This window comes from Symsagittifera roscoffensis, chromosome 9 (genome assembly GCF_963678635.1).
Source record: "Symsagittifera roscoffensis chromosome 9, txSymRosc1.1, whole genome shotgun sequence".
NCBI classification, from domain to species: domain Eukaryota; kingdom Metazoa; phylum Xenacoelomorpha; order Acoela; family Convolutidae; genus Symsagittifera; species Symsagittifera roscoffensis.
The window spans coordinates 16,996,239-17,012,707 of NC_087070.1; the positions used below are offsets into that span (position 1 = coordinate 16,996,239).

The 16,469-nt window shown below is 40.6% G+C and overlaps 1 protein-coding gene across 2 annotated transcripts in view; it reads left to right on the top strand.

Annotated features, from left to right (window-relative positions):
• LOC134853905 (cytoplasmic dynein 1 light intermediate chain 2-like) overlaps positions 1–16,469 on the top strand; it is a 485,619-nt gene that overhangs the window by 443,024 nt on the left and 26,126 nt on the right. Inside the window, exon 2 of one of the 2 annotated variants that reach the window (XM_063869871.1) lies at positions 15,891–15,991. The exons of the other annotated variant lie outside the window; for it this stretch is intronic. Within the exon in view, the coding sequence (XP_063725941.1) occupies positions 15,901–15,991 (91 nt within the window). The 5' untranslated portion in view covers positions 15,891–15,900. The remainder of the gene's footprint in view (positions 1–15,890; positions 15,992–16,469) is intronic. 2 annotated transcript variants of the gene reach the window in all.

Sequence of the window (16,469 nt, forward strand, 5' to 3'; positions counted from 1 at the left end):
GTCACTTCTCTTTCTAACAATCCACCCAGCATCCGCATCACTTGTGGTGTGACTTGCACCGTTTTATCCAATAACGAGAGGCTGTTTATATTCATGCGAGAGAGTTCTTGCTGGACCAGGTTCGAGCGCAGCAACAAATCCAAGGGGACCGGGTCCTCCTTGGACAGGATCTTTATCTCGGCTGCTTTCTCTACAGGTAACTCAGGGTGCCCCGGAATTGGATGTCCAGACTTATCCAACCATCTCGTCAAGGGAAGCGCTTCATAAGTTTCTTTGTCCAGAAACGAGAATCCCTCTTTTATTTCCGCCTGATTGGGCTGTTTCTGCTCCAATCTTTCATAGAACTCAGTTTTCTTGCTGAGGCTGTCAGCATTCTGGTGTCTATCACGCATCCTATGTTCGATTATCATATGGTAGCCATCCAGTCTTACTATCCATCTACCAATATAACTCTGATCCATCGAGTAGGTTTTCAACCAGGATAACGCTCTGTTGTCCACGCGTAACTTGAAGGGAGCGCTCCCCAAGTATGCACGGTACTTCTCCACGAAGGTGACCACTGCGAACATTTCTGCTTTTGGTGCGCCATATTTCATCTCTGTGTCACTCAAGACTTTGCTGCCGTATGCAATGGGACGGAGAACTGTTCTTCCGTTCCATTCTTGCTCTTGATGCAAGATTCCTGAGATGGCCACCACCGATGCGTCTGTGTCGAGAACATACATGCCCTTTTCTGTAGGCATGCCCAGCACTGGCGCTTCGCACAGTTCCCGCTTTATGTTCTCGAAAGCAACTTGTGCCTCATCGTTCCATTCGAACTTCTTCCCTTTGTTGCGCATCAGCTTCTGCATCGGATACACCTTGTCCGCATATCCTTTAATGAATTCTCGGTAGTAATTGGCAAACCCTATGAAGCTCATGAGCTGTGTGTCCGTTCTGGGACCTTTCCATGTCAACACTGCTTCCACTGCTTCCGGGTCCGGCCTCACACGATGCCTATCCACCATTCGTCCTAGGTACTTAATCGAGTCCCTAAGGATTTCACATTTCGATGGTTTGCACTTTAATCCTGCTCTTTTCATGCATCCAAAGACCTCATCGAGCCTATCAATGTGGTCTTCCAGGGTCGGTGTCGCTATGACTACGTCATCCACGTAACACATCACGAGATTCCCGTACTTCTTGGTCACTCTCGTCAACGCCTGAGCCATCAGTCTTTGAAAAGTGGCCGTTGCATTGCACAAGCCGAAGGGCATCCTCTTCCACTGGTACAATCCCAATTCGCACGTGAATCCGGTTTTCTCTCCGTCCTTCTTTCGCAGAGGGACCTGCCAGAAGGCAGAACCTAAGTCCAATGTGGTGAAGAACTTGGCATCACCAAGTTTAGATAGGCTCTCATCTATTCGCGGTATCGGGTACGCATCTTTTATCGTTACCGCGTTCAAGTAACGAAAGTCGCAACAAAATCTAAGCTGCCCCCCTTTCTTTTTCGCCATTACTACTCCGCAAGCCCATGGCGATTTCGAGGGTTCTATCATGTCGTATTCAAGCAACATATCTATTTCCGCTCGACATGCTTCCGATTTATGTAGCGTCATTCGCCTTGCGCCTTCCCTCTGGGGAACGGCGCCCTCTTCTAGTTCGATTTCGTGTTCGACGAAATTATAGCAACCGATATCCGCTTTATGTTTTGAAAATACATCTGCGTTCCGATTTAGGAGGTCCCGCAATTTTTCGAAGTCTCCCTCACCTATTTTTCCTTTTAAATGTTCTATCTCTGGCAAAACCGGTTTGTCAGATTCTAGTTCATATGACGAGGGGCGTTCCGGAAAATTCGAGCAGCTTGATAACCCGTCGTCCGTTTCGGATTTTATTGAAAACAATTTATGAATAGATTTTAATTCATTAATTCTCTTTAAAATTTTATCTTTATTGGCATGATAAGGACAGTCTTTCACACTATATTTCTTCAAGTTTTGTGTCTCCTCATAGTCGGTCCTCATCGGCAAAGCGTAGCCAAGCTTCTTTCCACGCTGGATTGAAACCGTGGTGTCCAGTGTGTTCAACAACACACTGACACACAGTCCGTTTCGCGTTACCGAGAAGCTCCGGCCTAAAATCACCGAACTCTGACTATTTGGAATCGGTACTAAGCAAACCTGTTTACTATCACTTAACGAATTTAAATTTCTCATTCTAAAAATTGCTACTACAGCTTGTCCTGGTTGTAATTTTACTTTTCTATCCAAAAAAACAGGTACCTTATTTTCGTCTGTTATTATCCTATTAATTGGTCTCTTAACATACTTTCGGTCCGGGTTTCTAATCCGTATTAGACCGTTGTTCAAGTCAATCATCACGTCAAAATTCCTGACAAAGTCTCTGCCCAAGATGAATTGGTCGGCGTCGTCCAGATTCTCTACCACCAGGAAGCTTATCCAAAGATCTCGTCCTCCCATGTGAAGGACCGTTATCGGTGTTCTTCCGGCTACGTAGATGGCTCCTCGATTTGCGGCGGCCAGTCGGAGATTCGTAGGAATCAGATCTTCCCGCGTGAAGCCCATTCTTTCCCAGGTTTTTATCGGCATCACACTCACCACCGCTCCTGTGTCCAGAAGCCCTGTGACACCGATTTTTGTTCCGTTGGTGTCGAGCAGATGTGCTGTCACATCTGTTTCATATCCAATGTGTACCGCGTCTTGTTCCATCATGGCGTCATGGCATATCCTGCGGACTTTGAGTACCTCCTCACCCAAATAGATCTGCCCCATTTGGTCACTATCTGTTGTTATATAAGTCCTGGTGTAGATACTGATTCCATCCACGTTCAGCATTATTTGATACGGCCCATAGACCTCCATGTAGCGTCCATGAAGTTTCTTCATGCGAGGGCCACCCGTCGTTAGTAGTGCTCGCACAGCTCTCGACTCGGTGCGTGGCTCCACCTGCCTCAGATAATCTGCATATGTGTCCAAATGCATTAAAGTGAACTCTGATGGTTCACTCAGATTTCTTATTACCTGGTGTCCAGCCACTGAGATTATCGACTGTATCTTATTTCCCTGCGGCACCATGCCGGACCTCTTACCGTAGATCACTTTTAGTTTCATGTCTAAACTGCTTGGTGTTTTCGTCTCCTCGAACTCCGTTGCTTCGAAGGCGTTCAATTGCTCCTGAAGCTTTTCATTTTCCAGTTCAAGTTTCACTTTTTGTTCGATCTCTTTCGTCACCAATTCCTGTTGTACACTATTTAGAGCATCCCTTGCGGCTGCCTTATAATCGATCTTGAAGTCCTCAGCCGCAGTTGCCGGTTCCGGCTCACGTGTGTGTCTCCCCTGTTACCGCTTGCATTTTCTTTGCCGCCAGCTCTTGAGGTTTATCCTTTCTGCGTGCCTCCGCTTCACTCAAAAGTCGAGCCTTGCTGGCTTTCACTCCTGACAAAGCTTCTTCATGTCTTGGATGCTTGATGTCTGCCACTGCATCCCAGAATTGCGGACAATCTGATTTAAAATGACCTTCCAAATTGCAAAAGAAACACCTCGGGCCGAATTTCGCAATTACTCCTCTCATGAAATCCTCATGGTCCAACTCTGACGCATCTTCGTCCTCGAGGCTAAAGCCTATTGCTTTCATGCCTTGTTTGTAAGCTGGGCATGCTGACACATGATGGTCTGTTGAACTGCAATTAGCACAAGAGCGTCTCTTGTCCATATCATCCCTCGGTTTGTACCAATTGTTCCCTTGGTTTGCTGGTCCGTTGTTGAAATTTCCATAATTGTTCTTGTAATATCCAGATCTCGAAGGAGGTTTCAACAAAAGATACTGCTTTGATTTGAGCCTTAACTCCTCCGGTGTTGGCGCATTAGTTGATAGTGGTGTGTAATGCGTTGCTAGCATCGTACGAAGTTCGTCATTTTTCACACCATCGATGAATTTTGAGGCTACGGCCAGGTTCATCCTTCGGTTTGACTCATCCGGTTGGCTGCGTCTTCTCAGCATTTCCAAATCATCGAGAAACTTGTCTATGGTTTCATCCTCTCGTTGCCTCCGTTTCTCGAAGCGCATCATCGCCTGGTGCCCCTGCACCCCTGATCCGAAACGGTTTAACAAGATTTCGAAGATTTTCTCAGCAGTGTCACGCTGATATTGCTTCTTGGCCATGACACAGTTCAGGGCTGTCCCTTCTAAGTTGCTGGTGAGCGCGCTGCATTCCTGTCTCTCCGACAAGTCCTCTTCCTCGAAATGCAGCTTCATTACCTCTATCCAGGTATCAATACAGCCATCAGATTCGTCTTTGTAGCATCTTGGCTTCTTAAAGATTCTTCTGGACTTCTCACTGCGTTCATTGGTTCTAGATAACCTCGTCAGGAATGTCTCCAAAGACCTGTTCAGGGGTTCAAATGCTGTGGCCATTGCCGTAGCATCCCTTGAGTGTCCCGCTTGAGTGTCCTCACACCTCGTCGAAGGCTCTGTGTGCGGTGCATCCCTGCAATCCGAATCACCGTGAGCGTTTCCCGCTTGGCCCACATGACTCCTCCTCGGACTTGCATGCCCCCTGTTGCCGGAATCACTTCTCCCAGTCGCATGTGTGCTTTGCGTTGGTCGTTCGTTAGAGGTTTGTCTGTTCCCCGTTGAACTTGCTCTACTGTTCGGGCCCCATGCTGTATTACCCCTTGTGGCATAGCCTGATGAACTGCCCCTGCCTCTAGTGGATCCATACGTCTTCCTCCTTTGATGTTCATCATTGAAGTTCACCCTCGGTTCCCTCCTGGGACCTCCCGAGTTCGGTTCTCCTTCTTTTGGTCCACTCTTGCTGCTTAGTAGCCCGTCCAACCTATCCATGATAGCCTGAGCTCGCCTCTCCATCATCGCGTCTATCTTTGTGTCAAGAGTCCCAAGAGACTGCTCTTGTTGAATTCTTAACTTCTCCATGTCGTCTCTTAAGCGTAACTCTCGCTGTTCCGCCTCTCTTGTCATTCGCGACAAGTTCCTCGCCATATGTTCGTCCGTTCTTTCTTTCAAGCGTTTTTCGCTCCTGCCAACTTCTTGTCTGTTGCGGTTTATTTCTTCCCGCAGACTTTCTCTTTCAATGTGAACTGCTCTTTCTAGTTCACTCATTCTTATTGACATCTGTTCATTTTGTTCTCCTAAACTGTCCACTATGTTGTTTAAGGCTTCTTCTAGTGCTGCCCCGTTATCCACGAGTGGCGTCACTAGTGGCGGTGTAACCCTGTCGGTCCCAGGTAGCTTCGTGCTGGTCGAGATCCGGGCCTTGACTCTCTGTCTCGACGTCTTCCCATTATCTATTTCAGGATCCGCTAACGCGTTGCCTAGCCCTCTGGTTCTACTCTCTCTAGTTTGTGGCTCTGAACTCGTCATAATCGCGAAGTCTTTTGACTGGCCCGGTGTGTTTGCCTCTTTGCTTATTGTTGTCACTACACCAAATTTGTCCATGGTTCCAGTCTTTCTTCCGACGTATGCCTCATTCTCCTGGATTGAACTATTGAGGCTGACTTGAGATCCAAAGTCCCCTTGCTCCTCTTCATCCTCTTCCTCCTGGGTTTCAACTTCGTTCCCCGCGCCTCCTCCCATGGTGAATGGAAAGATGTTTCCGAAGGTGTTCTTCATTCTTTCTGAGAACGATGATGACGTTGTTTGTTTCCCAGTTCCGCCTGCCATCATAGTGTTGTCTGTCGGAGATCTTCTCGTTGCCGCTACTTCAGTTGAGATGTCGGACAGTTCCGACATCTCTTCTTGATCCAGCGTCCCGGTGGAAGTGGCAAAATCATGGCCTTGTTCTACCGGAGTAGATTCACTCGCCAGCCTTCTGCCTCTCCCTTCCAGTCCATTTACTTCCTGGTTGTCGTTCATGGTATGGTCCGTATTGACCTCCACTTCTAACAGTTCTTTTCGCTCTTCTGAGGTCTTCTGACTTCTCGTTTCAACCATTCTGCCTGAAACCGTCCCTTTTTTTATCAGAGCGGGATCGCTTGATCCAATCCACAAAAGGATCGGTCATCGTCTTTCTCTGCTCCTCAGGTATGAATTTCCTAGAGCTATTTCCTCGTTTTGGTATCCTTGACTTGTCTAGACTCATTCTCTTTTTGTCACTTTCTAATGCCTATTCTTGACTCAATTGCTAGAGACCTTATAGTTTTATTAACAATAATAATGACACAACACAATAAATTTCACCAGATTCTATTAAATAGTGACCACGAATCTCCGTATGTTATCAGAGTACAGTTTGTATAAAATTTATTTACACTAACCGATTATCGGTCCAAAGATTTGAAAACTAGCACAATATGATGTTATCAGTCAATTTAAAAGATAGTGTACTCACTACCCAATCAAGCACAGTTTATGTTGATTTAAAATAAAAAAAAACAAAAAAATTATATTGACACAATATGAATGTATATAAAAAAAACGTATGTGTCTTGTACTCTTAGTCGGTTGCAGTACAATAGTCGAACCTGTCTTTTAAAGAAAAAGCTTTCCCTGCTCGGTGCTGCACCAAACAGATAAAACTTTGAAGGCAGTAATTTTCTCAAGTGGGCGTCTATTGCACCCACCGAGTACTGTGTTACCTATCTGCCTTCGGACTGCCCGAGCTAGACTTACTAAATTCCTCAGGGCAGTCACTTTTCCCAAAAACGTATTATGTTTCAATCCACACCAACGAATCACGCTCTTTTTAATTTAGACTTAGCGTCGCGAACATCCGAGTTCGGACCTGTTTTGTATTAGTCTGGTTCTTATTGAAAGGCAAGTTACCAGTGCAGTCACTGATACCTAGCCTGTGTGTTAATAACCTAATACCTCTCACTTTTTTGTCTTTCTTTCGTCTACCTGAGTCCTTAATAAAATATTACCCCTCCGGATTGGCACAAATTGGACCCTTCCGGACTAACAAAATCTAGGCCCCTCCGGATTGGGACCCCTCTGAGTTGGTTAATATAAGACCCCTCCGGACTTGGACCCCTCTGAATTAGCAAATATAAGACCCCTCCGGATTCGGACCCCTCCTAACTTGAAAAAACTTTGACCCCTCCGGATTGGGAGCCCTCCGGTTTTGTAAAAGTAGCTTTTCGGAGATTTCCTTTTTTCAACCTATACCCCTCCGGATACGTTCTCCGATGCAATTATGCTCTTTCAATTAACTGGGAAGGGTATGTACTACCTTCCTAGACCCTTCCGGATTGAAGTTAAGCCTCCTATTTGACAATTCACACTAACGGTGAAGGGTCTTATTACTCGCCTAACTTCGGCTCGATTAAGCTTTTGCTGTGCCTTTAGCCTTCCCTTTTCGTCTAGAACAGCCTAACGTTACTTTATTCAACCGCTATTACCTTTTGGTAGGGGTATAAGGGCTTTTCTAAAATTTTTTGTAAAACGTGAAGGGTGTACCCTTCCAAATTGAGGAATTTGCTAAAAACAATCTCAAAAAATTTTCACGCTTACTTTTCCGAAAAACTTTTGTCCCTATCAGTAAGTTCAGCTAATTTCTGATCTATTGGTACTAAGATCAACTCAATATGCCCAGTAGTTCCAAAGTTATTAACCAAAACGTCTTTTTTCCAAACTCAAAAATTTTCTCTCTTATAGGTTCTGCCTAACTGTTTCTGCAAATCAGGTCGTTTCGACCTAAAAATTATTGATCCGAGCTCAGAAGGCCTATACTCTTCTAGTTCAATGCAAAAGACCCGATCTAAAACGCTTTTGCTGAAAAATTTTGCGAAAAACTATGCTACCTGTACCCCTCCGGATTGATGAATCCACCAAATCAAACACGTTATGTTCGATTTCTCTGCAACCCGGAAGGCTTTCGGGTAGCGGGTTTTAAAACTTGTAGATTCACTAGTGGACGTTGTCCGAACAACTATTTTTACTGTCGTAACTCAAAAATTTCAAAAAATTTTCTGAATTTATAGTGTTTCGTTTTCTCAAAAATCACGAAATTTCGATTTTCGGTACCAAAATAGTTCCAACCACTCTCGAACTTAACTTAACCGGTTCTATCTATTATGGTAGTGCAGTTACGATGTAACACACTAACTTAGCGCTTTTTTCCGTTTCAAAAAATATCGATATTTCAAAAATCGCGACTTGTGGGGGGATCAAAATATCGCTATTTTAACCCTAAAAACCGGTCTGTTTTCGTTGTTTTTCACTGAAAAACGATATAAGACTATTAATATAGGCTATATAAGTAATAATATTAGTAATACTATACCCCTCCGGGTTTGTTTAATATCCGAATTAAGGTGCTTAACTCAGATATTCGCAGTTCGGTGAAGGGTCACTACACAGATTACTATCTTAATTTTTGTACCAAAAGGGATACAAAACTTGTTAACGATACCCAACAGTCGATTGTTGTTGTCGTTGAGCCTCTTCTTGTTGCTCTTTGTACTGCTTGCCGGATCAGTCTTCTCCCAAGACCCTTCCGAATTGAGCGCAAATCAGCTGACCCTTCCGGATTGAGCGCAATTTATCATTAACGTGCTTAAATGCTCAAAAAACCCTACAGTACAAGCCTCACAAACGGGCTACAAAACTGATCGTAACAATCCTGACTGATATAAATGCCTGTAACAACAATATGTCTATCAACAACAAACGGGGGGGTCGGATCACATCTTGTCTGGGGGGATGATTTCTACTGATTTTCTACTTTTTTACTGTTTTTGGTTTTTTCGGCAATTTTTTATGTTTTTTGTTTTTCTTGGGTACTATACTACTTTTTGTTTGGTTTTACTTATATCTTTAAGTGTTTTTGGTCACAAACCACTCAGGGGATGAGGGGTTCGCGATTCCCCCCACCCTTCCTGGTTCGTGAATTTTCGGTCTTAACTAGGTTAAAAAACTATTCACGATAATCCGGAATGCTTCCGCGTTCCGAACTACCCTTCCGCCCCGGCGGTTTAGGCCTATTAAGGGCGTTAATGTGAGCATCCGCTCGGCGCGGAGTGCTCGTTAACGGTTCTGCCGGTCATGATGTTAAAAAAGAATAACACCCAGGAGCGCCATAAAAACATACATGTAACATTCGCCCGGAAGATGCATATCGACGGAAAACAAAACTAAGTACTAAGACGACTGGCTAACGTCTAAACAGAGCTTTGCATGCATTTCACCGTCTCTACCAAGCCAGTACTTTTCGGTGGTCTTTTCTAACATCGGGTCGACAAAAACGTTACTGCTTTCGGCTTCGGTCAAAACACTCAAATTAACTAGATTACATGCAGAAATAGTGAGCTCATGGCTGGGTCTCAGTATCCCCAGACCACGAGGTCACTCCTAAAAACAGGGCTACTACTTATTATATTACTATTGTTTTTGTTCAGTAGATAAAAATCATCATCTCCTTCGAAGATGGATCAACCCTTTCCCCCAACTCCTAGCTTCTCATCCCTATCAAAATGAATCCAGATATTAATTAAATTCAAGTCAGGACATGACAGGAAGCTAAAAGTTTATGCAACAGGATAAAAGTTTCAGTTCCTTTACCCTTCCGGATTGATGAATCCGCTGGATCAAGCTCGCTAATCCTGATTTTCTCTTAATCCGGAAGGCCGTCTCTCACTCTTCACCGTTGTTCGCAACGGCCTTGCAACTATTGTAGCAGCACAATAGTTGCAACTCGGAGTGTTCTTCTGTTACTCTGTAACTCGTTGTTGTTTTCCGATCTCAATTTCGTTGTTGTTGCTAGCGCAGCTAATGTTGTTCTCTTTTTTCTTTCTCGTTTTAGTCAAAATGGCCGTTTCTGACGTTTCTCAGAAATATGACGTCATAATTCGAATTTTTGAAATTTTAAAATACCAGAATATTCTAGCCCTCACCGTTTGGCCAATCGTTCCAATAACGTTCTTAATTCTTAATAATCATCAATCCGGAAGGCTTACTGCTAAAAATGATCCATCTTCGATGGAGATGATGATTTTTATACATTAAAACAATAGTAATTTAATAAGTAGTTGTAGCCCTGTTTTTAGGAGTAACCTCGTGGTCTGGGGATACTGAGACCCAGCCATGAACTCACTATTCTTGCATATAATTAAGTTCATTTGAGTGTTTTGACCGAAGCCAGAAGCACTAACGTTTTTGTCGACCCGATGTTAGGAAAACCACTAAAAGAACTGGCTTTATAATAATAATAATAGAAGAACAGGATTTAGGATACATCCATGGGAGTTAGCTCCCGAATCAAGTTTATGAGATCAATCATATTTTAGTTGAATGTGTTTAGTTTTTTGAAGTTTAAGCATCTTGTGCATCCGCAGTTGATTCTCCAGATGCAGGTATCGACTTCATTGTAGATTTTCTCGTAGAATTGCCGGTATACTCTTTGATATTTTTGGTTTAAACAAGTCACTTAATAGGACTTCATATTTCAGGTGATCGTGAAATGTGTTTGTCTTTGGCAGAGACGGTGAAAAGCATGTAGAGCTGTGTTTAGACGCTAGCCAGTCGTTTTAGAATCTAGCTTTATTTTCCGTCGATATGTACTTCCGGGAGAATGTTACAATTAACATGAGACTCGATAATATTTTTATTTATTTTGTTTTGAATTGCCAATTGCACTTTTGAATGTGCAATACAGTTTTGCATGTGTTTTGAGAAAATGTATCTAGTTTTTGCAAAGACTAGAGTGGAGTGTGTATTTAGAATATTCCAGCCTGCATGCTCAACTTCCATAAGCTGAGAAAACTTTTCACTTTGTGGTGACATTCTCGCCGAAAAGTGAAAAAATTCTTATCTCTAAAGAAGGGTATTAATCTCTGTTTCTGGTATTATTTTAGTGTCCTATTTTGAACATTCAAGTTCAATAGTGTTTGGAAGATTTCAGACTGGATAAGATAATCAAGGATAAACATTTGTTAAACATCAGAAAAAATTTCATATTAGGAACTGTCAATAGAAATTATTAATGAGTTTTTATATTAAGTCATATCCTCAAGGTGCATAGGAAAGAAAATGTTCTCAAGCTTTTAACGATGCAATATGATTCCATTGGAAAAAAAACTAAATTACAAAAGGGGCCCTTCCGTTTAGTTACGGTAAGTGCACAAGCTGGATAGGGCCATACCAGCGATATAAAAATGCAAATATATCAGCAATGAAGTCATAAATCAGCATTAAATGCATCTTCATAATGTTAATTTATCTTAGCCGTCCTTTCTCTACAATAGCGCTTATGGAGTTGTCGATAAATTGAACTTTGCGTAGCGATCTGCACCCCCTTATACAAAGTATAGAGCTCCTCAGGAGCGCGAAGCTTATTTTAGTTCTTATGTAGTTTATAGATTCTGGATAGCTTTCTTTTCTTTACGTTTACATATGATTCCATTTGTAGCAAGTAGTAATGATGCCAGTTGTTGATTCCATGCAGATGAAATCTATTATATATTTAAATGCGGGCTTCACTATCTCGCCATGTTTAAGCTTTTTCAACGTATTATTTTTGCATGTTTAAGCTATATCGTATTTTGCAATGGTTAAGATTTTTTTTTCGATTTCCCAATTTGATTTTAGTGGTTATTTTACCGAGTTTAAATTAAGCAGCCAAATGTCGAATTATGGCTTGCGAATTCGGCCTCCAATTTTGAATGCCCGAATCATTTTAGTTAACGAGATAAGACGATTTTTGAGATTTTTTCAAAAATTTTTAGAAATTTCAAATAACAAAATAATTTACAAAACTTGAAGTTCCCAACCCTGTAGTTGGGTCCTGTCAGAGTACTCTCAAAGATTGCGAATCTTGCCTCCAAATATGACTGCTCAAGTCTTTGTAGTGTTTGAGATATGACGTTTTTTGTGATTTTTTCAAAAAAATTTCAGAAAACTTAAATAATTATTTTTTTTGAAATTCTGAATTTCCCAACCTTGTAGTTAGGTGCTGTCAGAGTACTCTAAGGAGTTGCAAATCTTGCCTCCAAATATGACTGTTCAAATCCTTGAAGTTTTCGAGATCCTTGAAGTTTTCGAGAAGTTTTCAAAAAAGTTTCAGAAAACTTATATTAATTGTTTTCGCAAAATCTGAAATTCCCATCCCTGTAGTTGGGTCCTGTCAGAGTACTCTCAAAGAGTGCGAATCTTGCCTCCAAATATGATGCTCAATTCTTTGTAGTTTTCGAGATATGACGTTTTTTGTGATTTTTTCAAAATTTCTCAGAAAACTCAAATGGGTATTATTTTTTAAAAATCTGAAAATCCCAATCCTGTAGCTAGGTCCTGTCAGAGTATTATCAAAGATTGCGAATCTTGCCTCCAAATATGACTGCTCAATTCTTTGTAGTTTTTGAGATATGACGTTTTTTGTGATTTTTTCAAAAAATTTTCAGAAAACTTAAATAATTATTATTTTTTGAAAATCTGAAATTCCCAACCTTGTAGTTAGGTGCTGTCAGAGTACTCTAAGGAGTTGCAAATCTTGCGTCCAAATATGACTGTTCAAGTCCTTGAAGTTTTCGAGATCCTTGAAGTTTTCGAGAAGTTTTCAAAAAAGTTTCAGAAAACTTATATTAATTGTTTTCGCAAAATCTGAAATTCCCATCCCTGTAGTTGGGTCCTGTCAGAGTACTCTCAAAGAGTGCGAATCTTGCCTCTAAATATGATGCTCAATTCTTTGTAGGTTTCGAGATATGACGTTTTTTGTGATTTTTTCAAAATTTCTCAGAAAACTCAAATGGGTATTATTTTTTAAAAATCTGAAAATCCCAATCCTGTAGCTAGGTCCTGTCAGAGTAATATCAAAGATTGCGAATCTTGCCTCCAAGTTTGACTGCTCAATTCTTTTTAGTTTTCGAGATATGTCGGTTTTTGTGATCTTTTCAAAAATTTTCAGAAAAATTATGTGATTATTTTTTAAAAATCTGAAATTCCCAACCCTGTAGTTAGGTACTGTCAGAGTACTCTCAGGGATTACGAATCTTTCCTCCAAATATGACTGCTCATTTCTTTGTTGTTTTCGAGATGTGACGGTTTTTACGGTTTTCTAAAATTTTCAGAAAGTTTAAGTTAAATATTTTTCAAAATTTGAAATTCCCAACGCTATAGTTCGGTGCTGACAGGGTACTCTAAAGAGCTGCAAAACTTGCCACATGCGACTGCTCAAATGCTTTTAGTTTTCAAGGAACTTATCTACAAAGAAGATGAAGATACAACCTTATTGTCAGCGTACACCCAGGCGTCTTAAATCTTGCCGCTTAATATGAATACTAAAATCCTTTTAGTTTCCGAGATAAGACGTTTTTTTCAAATTTTTTTTCCGGTAAACTTAGTTTAAAATGCACAAAATTTTCAGAAAACTTTAATAAATATTATTTTTTAAAGATTTGAAATTCCCAACCCTGTATTTGGGTACTGTCAGAGTACTATCAAGGATTGCGAATCTGGCCTCCAAATATGGCGGCTCAAATCCTTTTAGTTTCCAAGATAAGACGTTTTTTTTTTTCAATTTTTTTTCGGGAAAGTTGCAAATCAGTGGTTGCAAATCTGGCCTCCAAATTTCTCCAGAGGCCCATTAAGTTTTCGAGATGACGCTTTTAAAATGGGAATTAAAAAATAATTAAAAAGTTCGAAATTACCAACCCTGTAATTGGGTATAGTCAGCGTACACTAAAAGTTTGCAGATGTTGTTTCCAATATATGCGGTTTTCGAAGCACCGAAGGTGCGTTATACGCTAGTTACTTTTTAAGGCTTTTTCAAAATTGTGTCACATGTCACCTTACCATTTTGATGGCGTAGTAAGCTAGACAGTTCAGCTATTTCAGTTTTTATCTCAATGGCAGCTTACAATTGTACTGTTACAATTGTAACCATGCCTGTTTCACTAATCGGAAACGCTAGGGACGACAACAAAAACCCTATCTGGTGGTGAAGAAGACGCTTCTCCAACGAGGTCCGAGAAATCGGAAGAGCCTCTCATTAGTTTTGAGAACTGTATTCCAACCAACTCTTAGGTCTCTTTGCTTTTCCTGAAAATGATTCAATAACAACAGGTTTCATTATCAAGATATGATGTACTAGGAGTGAGAAAGGACTGTGTTCCATCTCCGATGGATGGGGTGGAATTTTTTACGTGTGCAAAAACAATATTAATATAATATTGTCTAATATCCCTGCAATTAGTTGTGACCTCGTGGTCTGGGGAAGCCGAGACACAGCTTAGACCTCACTGACTCTGCATGTAACTAAATTAATTTGCATGGTTTGTCAGATAGCCTTGAAACGGTAGCAGGTTCCTCGACCTGATCTTCCAAAAGACCAATTTAATTTGGCTCTGGTTACAAGCACGTAAGACGGTGGTCAATCGTGGTAGGGTTAAGGTTCATTTTCCGAGCGGTTTTCGGTTTTAGAGATATGGATTTTAGAGACCACTCGGACAGTTGGTTTTCTGGTGGGGGGAGTACGCAACTAGAACTGGTTTTAAGAAACTGGTGGTGCAGCGCTGGACCTGCTGAGCTTGTGTGATTTGTTCCTTGATTTTGATTTTTTGAAGTTTGATTTTGAAATTTTATTCTGTTGTCTTTTATTTGTTGAGCTATAAAACTTCAAGTTACCGTTTATCATGAGACCAATGGAAAATTTTTTACGCTGTGTCAAGATGAAGAAAACAAAAAAGAGTTCTTAAAACTGTCAGGGCATCTAAATTGGATTGGATATAACGTTGTTATGTAAATTCTCCCCTTTGAAAAAATCTTTTGGCTGAAATGTCGTTTATGTCTTCACGATAATGCGGCATTGAAGCAATAATCTTTTAGTGCCACACAATTAATTAATACATATCAAATGTCCGAGTAGTCAAGAGATTACCGAGACTACGCGTTTTCCCTTGGCTTAAGGTCTGTCGGTTGAAATAACTGGCTTCTTCTACAAGGTACAGGATGTTTGAAAATGGCTAAATTTGAACGTTTTTTCTTTTTTCCTTTCGGAGCAATCGAGAAAAGGGCACCCAAAAAACCACAAGCAAGATCTCTTTGATATAAAAAAAATCGAGCAAAACCTTTTACACAGAAAACCGCATCTCCAAGGTTCAAGTCAGACTCTGAGTGATATCGAATAGAGAAGAAAACTCAAAAGAGGCAAGGTCGGCAAGGAGGAAGAAAATATAAAGTGAGGATTAAGGCTTGCTGTTTCGTATGATAAAATTGCTTCTTTTTCAACTGATAATTATCGAAAATTTTGAGATCTAAGCATCCTCAGAAAGCCGAAATTACTGCTCTAAGTCTAGAAAAGTTAAACTGTTTTTTTTTTCGTATCCAAATCAGATCTAATCAAAGCAAAACCGGATAAAAAATGAACCTACTTTTAAAATTTTTTTTTAGACACTAGGACTCTATACTAAGACTTAGTAGATAATGTATATCTTTTTCAACCGCTAGATTTTGAGATTCAGAGTGCGGTCGGCCCCAGCACAGAAATTGTTTTGGACAAGATTTAAGAACCTCAGCTTATGTAAGGAGGAACCCAGGTGAGGCAGTTTTTTAAAACAGAATCTCCCTGGCAATACAGATTGCCAACAACGCATGCGTACTCGGAACAGTAGATGTCAAAACAACAGCCCAAGTTTTTATTTGTTATACATATTATTTAGTCTTTTTTGAAGAAACTTAACCAGTATCGAGTTTAATTTGAGTCACATCAGCTCTAATCTTCTCCTTCTATCATTATCACTTCGATATCTTGAAACTTTCCAGGATGGTGACTGGAATATGTGATGAAATTACTCCTGGCTGTAGCCTCGGTTAATTATGTTGAAAACTCAATTGCTTTTTTTCATCTGATTAATGATGAACACTTCATTTTAACTCTTTTATTTTAATGATTCAAGTGTTTCTTTTTATCTGTCTTAATGTGGAATTATAATTGATAAACTTGCAGATAACAGGATGGACGGCGACACTAGGTATGCTAAAAAAGAAGACAATGTTATAAACTGGGATAAAGAAATCGGGACTGGTTATGCAAGATCCACAACCGGTAAGTCTTATTTCATCATTTTATTGTTGATACAGTAATTTTTAGAATACACCTAAAGTTGTCTGCTCAAAAATTATGAGTTCAAAATTAATTACACTGAAACATAGCGCTGGAACTCATTGGTTCTATAGAGAATACTGAACTTGATATGAATTATATACATGAATTGACGTGCTAGTTTTATATCGAAAATAGCTGTATACCAGGGGACGAAACCTCATGAAACCAGACGTAATTAAATTTTGTACTGTGAACATTGATAGACAGGTCCCTGAAAAAAACAACTAGGATAGCGAGGTCCCACGTTGACAATTACGCGGTTTACACAGGAATTCAAATGAAACCTGCTTTGCGTATTAATTTTACATATAAAGAAAACGAATACTTCTCATATAGAATCATCTTGTTGCTACTATGGCACAAAAAATAGGTTCTATGTTTTTTATCAATTAGTATGCTGTGTTGCAATAGATTACTG